The following is a 12737-nucleotide window of genomic DNA, read 5'->3' as shown; positions in this document are numbered from 1 at the left end:
CACCTCCCACCAATGTGCTGCCCCTCTGCCACGTTCCTCCCTTTATACACAGCAAGGCACAGACACGAAGGGGATCTACATCACAGAATTTCAGGTAAGAGAGTGGAAAAGACCTGACAAGCTCAGCTCACGCCTCAGCCTGACGCAAAACCATCAAATCCACCCCCAGCCTCTTCAAGAAAACCTTTGCTGATGGAGTCTGGGCTCTTGACAATCCCTGCAGTCGGAAGGTTTTCCCTTGTGCCTGAATTAAATCTCTCACTCTGTAATTTGAGCCCAATCCCCAGCAGACACAGAAAGCAGATTATTCCCTTTCCACAGCCACCTTCAACCCATTTGAAGATTATCATCCTCTTTCCCCTCAGTCTTTTTTTCCTTGAGGAAAGAGCCAAAATGTCTCACAGAGCTCAGCCTTCAGCGTGGAGGCACCACACCAAACATCTCTGACACATCGTCCTCTCCCACACGCCCTCCCACACTCTGGGCCGTGCCAGTCATCCTGCCTGGACCCAGAGCAGAGTGATCCCAGGCAGGTAATGCTCCCCAACTTGGTTCACATTTCTGGCCCTCAAATCTGCTCGCAACTGAGGCTGAGCGCTGCTTCTGAGCTTGTAGGAAAGGGGAAAGTGGGAACTGGGAAGACCCTGGTGTCCTGGCTTAAATCCACACCTCCTTTAGCAGAGTACTAAGCTGTGGCAGGGTAATAATAGGGCAGCTGTCACACTTGTTAAGCTGCCTTCATGGCATCAAGCCATTAAGCACTGCAGCTCAGAACAAGCACCAAACCCCTCAGGAATGCCTGGACACGCAGGATCCCAGGCATTCTCTGGGAGGCTTTAATCTGAGCTGAAGACGAGGGACCAACCCCAGCCCTGCTCTGCTCCTGGGGTCACTTGGTTAATGCCAGTGCCACTCTTGCCTTTCCTTTCCACTGAAGGGTGAATTTGGCTCGGCATTACTCATGTTCAAGCACTGAATCCCACAACGGCTTTAAGCTCCCAGACACTTGATCCTGCTCCTCTCCCACGTCCCTTCAGAAGGGGAGATACGGGAGGGTGATGCAGCATTTGCCTGCAGGAGAGTCCCTGCCAGGGCTGCGCTGAGCTCGCCGGCTCTGGCTGGCAGGGGCAGAGCTGCAGCCCCACGCTGCTGCAATCCCACCAGCCGGAGTTTTGTCAAGAGTTAAAGACCTGGGCGAATCCACCAGCGTTGAGCAGGAACTCGGGGAGGGAAGCTGTCAGCTGGGAATATCTCCCCAAGTACCCAACGGATCGACAGACAGTGGAATCCGCAGGCAGCCGCCAAGGAGGTGGGATGCTGGATGACTGCTTATTATGCTGAGCCAAATCCTCCTATTATTACCTCCTGTGCTACCTGTCTTCTTTTAATATATTCAAGTGTTGTCTCTGCTAGAAGCACAGCACAGCGCTGAGAGGGAATTCCTGTCCCACTCGTCTCTCATGCCTTGCCTGTGTATGTTCCAATATCAATCACTTATTTGCTAATGGGATCTTTTATTAGGTGACTGTGTATGGCACACAGCAGTGGCAATCTCCAGTCAATTCTCCCAGCAGAATAACAAACTCGGGCTGCCTCTGGCACCTGGAGCACACCACAAGCTCCACCACTGATCCCCTTCCCCTTAAAACCCAACATAAATCACCTGTACATTAACTCTGAGACGTCTCCAAACTCAAATGAGATTTATCCCGAATTCACTCTGCAGCACAAACTGACAGACTCTGTGTCAGTGTCAGAGCAACCCTTTTAAAACCTGGTGATTTCCAGCAAAGCGACAGTGTAGGGACACAACCCGGTGCTTTCTGTTAAGAGGGCACTTTGGGAAAATAATGGACTTCTTTTAAGGGGGTTAAACTGTGGGTTGGCCCGTTTGGCCCACTAAGAGCATCACACATTCTGCCTCCTTCCTAATCACATTATGAGAGAGAGTAGGAGGGGAAAACTGTCTGCCCAGCTGGTTCCTACCCTGCCTTCTCCATTCTATCCATGCCTGCTGAAACTCAGGAGCGCTAAACTGGATTTAGTGAAAAGAGCCTCCCTGCTGAGCACAGCAAAGAGCAGCCCATGATTTACAGAATCACCTCCAGGCTGCCATGGGCCTCGGGGAAAAGCACCCCGGAGAAAACACAACAGTTGCTCCTGCTGTGGAGCAGGAGATGGGCAAAGCCCAGAAATCCCCAGCAGCACTTAGACCACATCCTTCCCCAATCCCAGCACGGAGCTCTCCTGGGATAAGCAGGCGTCCAGCTGGAGCAGCCCTTCACCACTCCCACCTTGGCATCTCCGCACCCAGGGAGAGTTCAGTGGCAACAGCACAAATCCCCAGGAAATCTCAGGCAACATTTCCAGCTCAAGAGGCATAATCAGCTCCTAAGAGACACTCTACACACAGCAGCATCCTGGAGAGGACGGGGTGATTGCAGGAAGAGGTGCCAGCAGCATGAGCGCGGGAGCTCGCAGAGGATTTGGACCTCAAAAGCCCCAATGTTCGTGGCTCAGCAATGCTCAGCCTGGCACAGCTCCTGCCAAGTGGGCAAGAGGAGGCTCCTAATGCTCTGTCAGGGAAATGACAGCACTTGGTGCTTCCTGGAGCACCCTTCAGGCTCGGGGCACTGTGCAGATGTGGATGCACAGAGCCCAGGGTGTCACCTGCAAGGGTGCTGCAGCTGGAGAAAGGGAAGCAGAAAGCAAGGGAGTGTTTAGCTCAAGGTCACAGTTTCACTGACCAGCCCAGAAAAGCTCTGGCTGCAGCCTCAACAACACACCCAAATACACCAAACTCTTCCCTAAAGCCCTGCACAGCCTGAGCAGAGTTTGATGTCTCAAAGACTTCGAGCCTGGCAAAACCAAAAACTTCCCTCCCTCAGAAAAGCCCACCTTTTGAATCAAAGAGTTAAAATTGCAGAAAAAGCAGCACCAATATTAACTGAACCTGGAAACTGTTGTGAACACGAGAACTGTCAGTTCTCAAGGTATGCAAAACGCTTTGTTGTTATTCAGACTCCAAATTTCACGTGATAAGTGATGGAAGAATATAAATGTTAAAATGTTCACCTCCAAATGAAGTTCTCCAGTCTTATCTAAATGAAACCGCTATCATTTCCCATCACAATGTTGTCAGAACTGCTACACCCTTACAAAATATTTGATTCATAACATCAACCTTTTTTTTTTTTTTTTTTTTTCTTTCTGCTGGGAAACCTGGATCTCCTCCCTGTGCAAGAGAGGCTCCACAGAATTTTAGGAGCTTAAAATAACCCACCTTGTGTGTGTGCACTGTCCATGAAGTACAGAGAGCTCCTGTAGCACAAGGCAATCTTTTTGGGGGAAGATCTCCGGGACACAAGAAGATCTTTGAAGGTCCATTCCATCCCAAAATGGGAGGTTTTCAGGGACAAAAAAAGAAATGTTGTGAGTTGAGAGAGGAGCTTTATCCCCATGGGCAGGAAGCACACCAGGAAAGGTGCCTTCCATCCAAGCAAACTGGAGATAACACTGAACAAAGCCTCTTGCAACATCCAGGGATATAAATCCTGGAATCATTAAGGTTGGAAAACATCTCTGAGATCATCAGGTCCAACCATCAACCCAGCACCCAAGTGCCACATCCACTCGTTTCTTGAACGCTCCCAGGGATGGTGACTCCGCCACTTCCTTGGGCAGCCTGTTCCAATGCTTGACAACCCTTTCCATGAAGAATTTTTTCCCTAATATCCAACCTAAACCTCCACTGGCACAGGTCTGCTCACTGTGGACACTCAGCTGCCTGGCCAGCACTCACTCTGCTACAATAAACCCCACAAAACTCTGTAACTGCTGGTTTTGCCTGTCAGAAAACACTGACACAGAGGTGAGATGTCCCAAAAATTCAGAGCAGACGTAACAAACTCAGCACCCCTACAAGTTCTTGCCACCATCTCTGAATATTCATCAAGCCTAGAAATGAGAGGACAGCTCAGATGCTTCACTCTGATCAGCTTTCTGCAGGCAGGACCAGCAAGGAGGGGGAGAGAGAGCAGAGATATATTTGTAGAGTTTTACTCCAGTCCTTAGCACTGCACAAATCACAGAATCATCAGTTTGGGGTGGAAAGGACCTTGAAGATCATCCAATTCCAACCGCCCTGCCATGGACAGAGACACCTTCCACCAGACCAAATTTCCCAAAGCCCCATCCAAGCTGTCCTTAACCAAGCTTTAAAGCACAAGGTGGAAGGCAGCAAAGACAACACAAGCCAAACTCAAATGAGGCAACCAAAGAGTGAAAGGTTCTTCTGAGCGTCCTCAGGCTCCTGCTCTACCTCCTTCCCACCTCCAAAAATTGCCAAAATATGTTGAAAAAACACCACCACAAGCCTCACATGCAGCTCTGCGGTTTCCTTTTGCCCTCATTCTCTGTCAGCGCTGCCGCTGTGCAGGTGTAGCACCACAGGCATTGCCCTTCCAAGATAGGCAGGGTATAAAGCTCAAAACAAAAACACAGTCCCAAAATGCTTGTCTGTGTTCCTTAATTTAAGAGGTTTTAATCATTCATGATGGTCAAACAGCAGTTGTGCCAAAGCAGGGCACAAGGGTGCCTCTGTCGAGTGGAAACAGCAGAGGAAATCAAACACAAATCTGAACTCCAGCTTTTGAGCATGATCTGAACAGCTCCATCACAGTTTAGGGATGTCCATCTCCCAAACTGATTCAAAACACAGCACTTTCAGCCTCCAGCTTCACTGAAATCAAGGAAAACTGCTTCTTTTCCCCACCACACGAGCAACTCTCGGGTCCCAGCCCAGGCAAACTGCCCTTGGCCCGTCCGAATTAGCAGCAACAGTCGTCCCAAAAGCCTTTTAGAGTCTTTTTCCACTGCAAAGGAGCTGTGCCCACATCAGGGTTACAAATATTTCAAGCTGCCAGGGCCAAAGGCTCCAGAAGGGAGATTTATAGCAATAAATAATATTAATGACACAGGCGGACGGAGCTTCTTGTCCTGAGAGCTCCAAAGGCACATGAAAAACTGCACTATAAATGTCACCACCGCAGACACCAACGATGACGAGATGCCACCTCTGGGGACGGGAGGCAACGTGGGCTTGTTCAGAATGAGATTTGGGGAGGAAAGCGAGGGAATGAGGGGCTGGATGAACACAGCCCTGCAAGCTCACAGGGCAGGCACAGGCAGGAGATGGGTCCCAGCTGGTTCAGCCTGGGTGATGCTCCCATCATCATCAAACCCTTGGATTTGGGGGACTCAGGAGATATCCAAGCCCCAGTTCTCCCCCCAACACAGCCAAAGGACTCATCCTGACACTCATGAGTGGGCTTGAGGCCGGGAAAAATGAGTTGGGAAAACATAACCCAACCAGCAGCCAGAGGAGTTGGAAAGAGGGCGAAAGAAGCAATTTTAGGCCTAAACCCCAGTGGAGCAGCTGTGAGTTTAGTTGCAGATATAATAAAACATGCCTGGGGGAAGGAAGCTGTATCCTCCTGCAGCCAAGCCCACTCTCAAATGCAAAAACACCTGCATGGATAGTAAAGGGCAGACACCCACCCTGTGCTATCCAGAGAACACCCAAACACCTGGAGCTGAGGGAGCAGCAGCAGCTGGCCACATCAAATTAACCATTTTTTTCCAGACTGCTTGATTAAATAATACCAAGCACTGTGTGAACATAAAGTCTACATAAGAGAAACTTCTACTTTAGCCAAGGCAAAGATTTCCTTTGCTTTTCCCACACTGCTCCTGGTCCTCTGCCCACTTCCAGGAGATGGATCAGCAGAGGACCTTCACCAGCAGCTCACCTGCACATCTGGGCTCGCTTCATTCCAGGCTTTGTCTTAAAAGCCTCCCTGCAGCAGAAATCCCATTTTCCCCAGCCATGCAACCTCCCAAAACTTTCTCAAGGTATCTCGGAGTCCTTCCCATACAGGGCAAGGCTCATTCATCAATCACAACCTCTGGAGCCAGACGCTAAAGCTGGGGTGAAGGGTGAAGCCCTGCTGCTGCCAGGACACTGCCCAGGGCAGGTGAGAAATCCCACCTGGCTCACCTGAGATCACCCTGGGCACCTCGAGAAGGCTGGACACACTCCTGGAGAGCACCAGCCCAGCAGCTGCCTCCCTGCCCACTCGGTTTATGGTGGGAGGACAAGCAAACAACAGCGCACGGAAGAAGGTGGGTGCAGGGATGCCAGGATCAAAGCAACCAGCTGCTTCCAGACCCCTTCCAAGCGGGAACACACTCCCAGTCCTACCTCTGAGCATCCTTCAAGCAGAATATCTCTACCTGAGACCACAGAGTTGGTGCCTCTCTGCAGAGGACCCCACAAGCTGCTCTGCCCAATGTCCCAGAGCCCATTTCCCAGCCCAGTGGTGGCTGGGCCTGCTCGGGGCCCGGGCAAACACAACCAACACTGTGTCTTTAAAACCACTTCAGTGCAGATGTTGTTTCCATGGTAACTAGTGGACCAAATACATTAGTGTTTCTAATAATAAACCAAACCTTCATCTCGGAAAATGTGATCCCCCCTCTCCTTTTACCACTCTCACCCTTCCTTTCTTCCTTTCCCCTCCCCTTCTGCCGAATTAAGCCAGCATTTAACAAGCAAGCCATAATTAGTAAATAATTGCAAGGGCCCAGTAACTCCCAGTGCCCAGGCAAATGGAGAAGCTTTAGGTGGAGGAGGGGGTGGCTTTGCTCTGTGAATCTGGGAACTGTCCAAAAAAGGGATGAACTACTTTAAAAAAAGAAAAAGAAATCCAAAAGCACAAGGTGGAAGAGAAGAGCCTGCGAAGTGTCTTTTGCCCACCCCAGCGCCGTCTTTAGTGCCCTGGCACCCTCCCCGCGCTCTGACTCAGGGTGCAGCCGCCCAGCGATAATTTCTAGGAATCTCGCACTTTTTTTTCCCGAAGGCTCCGTCCGAGACGCGGCACCGACTTCGTGTCCCCGACAAGCGGACAAAACTTCACAACTCCTCCCCTCCACGCTCCCCGATTCCAGAGTGGGAACCCTCCCCCCACACCCCACACCCTCCAAAACTGCGTGGGGGAGCGGCAAGGACGCCGAGGCGGGGATGGAGACACGCGGGGAGGGAGGCGGAGCGGGGCGATTCCGCCCCCCCAAAATAAGCCACGTGCGGAGATTCCGTGCGTGGGGAGCCCACGGGAGCGAACACGCCTGCGGGGGCCGGCGGCTCCCCACATTTCGCGGGATTCACGTCCGAAGGCGCAGCACGGGAATGGAAGGATGGATGGGGAGGACCAGGGGCGCAGCGCGGCAGCACCCCCGATGTCCGTGCGTGCGTGTCCCCAAAGCTGCGGTCAGGGTCGGGGGGAAGGGGAGAGGAAGGACGGCGGGGAAGGAAGGGGGAGGGTTATGCAAAGCCTCACGCTGTGTCTCCACGGTCCCGGTGACACCGGACTGCAGCAGCAGCAGCGGCGCTCGGGGCTGTCCCCGCCGCGCCTCCGCGGTACCCGAGAGCCGCGCGCCGGGGATGCTCCGCTGCATCCCGGCCGCGTCCCCTTCCCTCCCGCTTGATTCCGCCCTGTCCCCCGTGTGTCCCCACGCCTCCCCGGCCCCTCCGCTCCTCCCTCCGCGGTGCCGCCGGCGGGACTCACCATGTCGGGGTTGAGCTGGGCTAAGATGGCGAAGGCGGAGAGCCGGTCACACAGGCACTTGGTCCGGGAGGCGTCGAGCGGGACCGTTCGGCAGCCGCGCCAGGACCAGGCGCCGGGCGGAGAGGCGGAGGCGGAGGCTCTGCTGGAGGGAGGAGAGCAGGGAGGGAGGGACGGGGCGGTGGAGCGGGGAGAGAGGGAGAGCGGCCGTCAGGGCGGGCGGGGAGCGGGCACCGCGCCCCCCGCCGCCCCCATCCCGCCAACCCCCCAGCGGACTTGCGTCTCCATCCCGGTCCTGGTGCTGGCCCGTTCCCGGGTCCCCCACCTCGCTCTGACCCCTCCATCACCCCACACACGTGTGAGCGGCCCCCTGCAGCCCCCGGGCTGCCCGGTCTCACAATCGCTATACACTCCTCCCTAACCCTATGGCCGTGCCCCACACATCCCATACACACCTCTCTAGCCCTATAGCCCACCTATCCCGTGTGTGCCCACGTAACTGCACAGCCTCATCCCACACAGCCACTACATGGATGCATAACCTTATAGCCCCACATATCCCATATACACCTCCCTAACCCTATAGTCCTGCCCTACATATTCCATATACCCCTTCCTGACCCTATAGTCCTGCCCCACATACCCCAGATACACCTTCTTAACCCTATAGCTCTTTCCCACCTATCCCATATACACTTTCTTAGCCCTGTGCCCAGTCCTGCATATTCTATATCCATTTCCTTAAGCCTATAGCCCTGTCCCACTTGTTCCATATACACACCCTTAACCCTATAGCTCTGCCCCATTGATCCCATATACCTATGCATGACTTTCCACCCAATGTGTGCATGCACAACCCTATAGCCCTGGGACATCCACCACATTTATCCACATGTGGGACACATGGATAAATGATCCTATAGCCCTGTCCCTACACCTCCCCATCCCTGTAGTTCTATCCCACATATCCCATTTATGGATGTAACACTACAGACCTAAAATACACCTTGCTCCCCCCCCAGTCCCATCCCTCACCCCATACACCCCCAACCCCCTGCTCCACACCCCATATAGATGTGTATAGACCTCCCTCAGCCACAGGAATCCCAATTCACAGCTCCACCCCTCCCCTCTTCCCTCTCCTCTCAGTTCTCTGGGGCCAGGACTTCCAAAGGCCAGGCCAGGACCCTCCTCCACCCTTCCCTGCATTCCCAGAACTCTGGACATGGCAGGGATGTTCCTCCCTCATGGCCAGAGGGACCTGAAGACATCAAAGGGACAAATCCCTGCTTTCCCCTGGCATCCTTTCAGGCTGGGGAAAAGTAGCAAAATGGAGAAGGGGCCATAGATGGGGAAGTCTCCATGGTCTTCATCTCACAGGTTTCACTGGGAAAGATTATTGCAGCCCCATATCTGTGTGAGCACAAAGGCCTAAACCAGGGGAAAGGGGAATCTCCTGCTCTGTCTCGTGTGCTGGGACAGTGGGGACCCAAAAAGTGCAGTCATTTTCCACCCATTGCTTCTGTATCTTGTCCAGTCTTGTCTCCTGGGATATGGTCATGCAGGGAGTGCAGATGCGGAGACCAACTGCAGAAATGCAATGGCTGGGGAGAAGGTCAGGATCCCTGTGGGCTTCACAGGAGCCCGAGACAGGATGTGGAGGCAGAGCAAAAGGGCCATCTGCCTTCACTGAAGGGACACGGGGAAAGATGTCCCATCTCCACAGCTGACCATCCTCGGAGGAGGGCACCTCGGCAGCAATGCCAGCAGCGAGCCCACAGCAGCTCCAGATGGAGCCAAGCTGCTCAGCAGCCTTGGGTGCATCACAGATGGCCTGGACAGCTCTCTGCTGCTGGCTCCAGGGACCTGCCCTGAGTCACAGACAAGTTCTCTGCAGGTCTCGACGCGATGCAGGCTCTGACCTGCTCCTCACGCAATGATTCCGAGCCTCTCTCCACCTCCCTGTGCTACCACGGGCTGGGGACCAACAGGGTGACAGAGCACCAGCACATCCTGCTGTCATTATCTACTCAGATCCTGTTTAACACGTGACACTGAACCTCCCCGAATTATTTCTGGTTTGGGTTAAAGCACTGTTCATAGTTTAAAAAGATAAAATCATAATAAAAAAGGCAAATTAATTTTACTGTAGAAATTGTGAGCAACACACAGAATGTATTTTTTTTTGTGGTGCTCATCCAGAGCTTTCTAAATGTCTGGACCCTACTAAATGTCTGGATGTCCCATCCTTGGGAGTGTCCAAGGCCAGGCTGGATGGGGTTTGGAGCAACCTGGTCTAGAGGAAGGTGTTCCTGCCCATGGCAGGAGGTTGCAACTAAATGATCTTTAAGGTGCCTTCCAACTCGAACCACTCAGTGATCCCGTGGTTCTCTGTCCATTTATCTCATGGGACATAAATCTGTCTTCTCTGGATCAGCAACTCTTCACATGATCTTCCCTGAGCTGTCACATCATTTCATGGAGACTTTCAGACCCTGGCAGTGTTCTTTGCTCCCTTTCATGCACCTTCTGACATCCCCCAACACCATTCTTGGAAAGGACCAGCAGTTCCAAGGCCAGTCTCAAGGGAAATCTGAATTCTGTATTCTCCTCTCTATGTCCTGCTCGTATTTCCAAGATCTGCATTATTGAGTTGTTCTGTTTATCCCCTGTCACCAAGAAAAATGCCTTATTTATGATGTGTACAAATAATGACAAATTCCCAGACTCCAGCAACCAGTTTTGTATTCTCCTAGAAAGTATTAATTTAGCTTGACAAAATCTATTTGCCATAAGTTGATTGCTATTAATGCCTCGTTTTAATGAGGCTATTATTTTTTAATGAGTGTGCTATTATTCAATTAGAATCATAATATTACCCACAATCCTGAAATTTTTGGAGCCCGTTTCAGATGGATATTGTGCCTAAGACACAAGCGAGGCTGCTGTGCTTACACACACATGCTCCTCTCTCCAGATTTGGGGAACTCTTCCACCTTTCTTTTCCTAAAGAGCAATGATCCCCAGTTAGTCTTAACCTGCTCTTTTAAAATCCTTGCGTTCCAAATTGCTTTCTCTCGCTACTCTCACTTTATGGGATGATGTAGAGCAGGTTTTCCAGCCACTGGTGTAATGAAAAATATTTCATTAGGCTGGGATGTGGATTAAGGAACCAGGCTCTCTTCCAATTACAGAATACAGGTGTTTATTGGAATTCCTGCATTATTATAAATAAATCTGTCATTTCGAGCTAGTAACAAACCAATACCATCAGGATTTATTAGGGGTTTAGTAGACTCTAAATTTTCCTTTTTATTCATTTTTGCTGTTCTGAATAAAAAAATTCCTACACCTTTCTTTTTTTCTCTTGTATTTTTCAAGCTTTTAATTTGCATTGCTTGCCGTCGATTTATCCTCTGTCCACATTTCCACAACAGCTTTTACTTTCCCTCTGGAACAGACTGTTGTGGGGGTTTTTTTGTAGGTATTGATTCATTTGGCTTGTTGTGGGGTTTTTTTGTTAGCTGAGGGTTTCTTAGTGCTCTGTTTATCTTTTTCATTTATGGGTTTGAGGATATCTAGAAAAGTGCTTTTAAAAGGCCCCTAATTATAGAATTTTGGAATCATAGAATGGTTTGTATTGGAAGGGACCTTAAAGACCATCTCATTCCAACCCCTTGCCATGGTCAGGGACACCTTCCACTAGACCAGGCTGCTCAATGTCCCATCCAACCTGGCCTTGGACACTTCCATAGATGGGACACCCACAATTTCTCTGCAAAACTTGTGTCAGCACCCCTCTGCTCTCACAGGGAAGAATTCCTTCCCAATATCCCATCTCACCCTGCTCTCTCTCAGTTTAAAGCCATTCCCTGTGTCCTGGCACTCCATCCCTTGTCCAAAGTCCCTCTCCAGCTCTCTTGGAGCTCCTCTGGGCACTGGAAGGGGCTCTGAGATCTCCCTGGAGCCTTTTCTTCTCCAGACTAAACAACCCCAGGTTGTTGTTCCAAACTGTCCTTTCATCCTTAACTCTATCTTCAGCTTTTTTGTGTTTAAGCAGCCTTTCGCAACAAATAGAAATGCTTAAATCTCCATTCTTAAAGCATCAAATCTGTGTACATTGCCCCACACAGACACCCCCTGCCCCGAGGAATCTGAGCTCTTCTTCAAATGTGGGAATACATTTGCCCTCACATCACTTCCAATCCCAAAGTCCAGCTTTACTCATTTACCAGCTTTCAAAGTGCACTAGGACAGATCTGGGCCATACATCAATAGAAGTAACCTCATCCAAAAGGAAAGGAAGAAAAAAAAAGGAAAATAAATCAGAAAACCAACAAGAACAGGAAACCCCAGGGAAAGTATCAGAAAACAAATAACACTCCCCAGATGCTGTGCCTGGTTTCACACTCCCATGGCAGAAAAGCTGACAACAGCACTGAATGCAGTATCAGGATAAAACCAATCCAGGGCCAAAGCCACACTTGGCACAGCCTGAAATCCGTTTCCAGATGCACACAGAAGAGTACACAGCGATATCGAGGCAAGAAAAAGATTAAAAATTAAAATAACCACCTTTTGCTTTTCAAAGACCTGGTCTGGTGCCTGCTTATTTATCCTGTTGGACTCAAAGAAAGAAATTGGATCAAAGCCATCCAGTCCTTGCTTTAAAAGCTGCTATAAATCACATAAAGGATGGGTGCTGTGGATGTGCTGAGTCAGGAACTTGGTGTAAATCACCTCAGAATAAGTCCAGCTACGCCATTTAATGGGAAATGAAAATCTGGCCCTCATTACTACCAGTGATTATTAATTAATTAGTCATTACTAGTCATTAAACCACTCAAATGCTCCAAAGACCATGTCCATTCCTCTGGTTTTAATCTCCTCAGAAGAATAACTTTTCTTTCATCCTTTCCTTCCTCATTGCTGATCTCCCTAATTACCTCTTCTTGTTGCCCTGCAATCCTTTGGATGCGAACACCTCTGCACCCTTTGGGGATGGAGCTTGGAGATGGGTTGGGAAAACCTATTTGGAGGTAGGAGGACAGGGCAGAAGAGCCACCAGCCTCTTCTCACTGATTCCCGGTGTGGATGTGGAATCCTGGAGTGGTT

At 50.7% G+C, this 12737-nt stretch overlaps 1 protein-coding gene across 14 annotated transcripts in view; it reads right to left on the bottom strand.

Annotated features, from left to right (window-relative positions):
* Nucleotides 1–12737, bottom strand: part of ADGRB1 (adhesion G protein-coupled receptor B1) — a 281192-nt gene that overhangs the window by 78765 nt on the left and 189690 nt on the right. For 10 of the 14 annotated variants that reach the window (XM_042035706.1, XM_042035709.1, XM_042035710.1 and 7 more), the window contains one exon: nucleotides 7626–7767. In XM_042035706.1, coding sequence (XP_041891640.1) covers nucleotides 7626–7767 — 142 coding nt within the window. The remainder of the gene's footprint in view (nucleotides 1–7625; nucleotides 7768–12737) is intronic. The other 4 variants (XM_042035708.1, XM_042035713.1, XM_042035718.1 and 1 more) reach the window with 1 other exon arrangement.

The sequence above is a fragment of the Corvus kubaryi genome, unplaced genomic scaffold (genome assembly GCF_017639235.1).
Source record: "Corvus kubaryi isolate FWS band 111438036 unplaced genomic scaffold, C.kubaryi_AGA036_p1.0 37385, whole genome shotgun sequence".
Classification (NCBI taxonomy): domain Eukaryota; kingdom Metazoa; phylum Chordata; class Aves; order Passeriformes; family Corvidae; genus Corvus; species Corvus kubaryi.
Note: the sequence above shows the minus strand (reverse complement) of the source record. Positions and strands in the feature narration are given on the sequence as shown.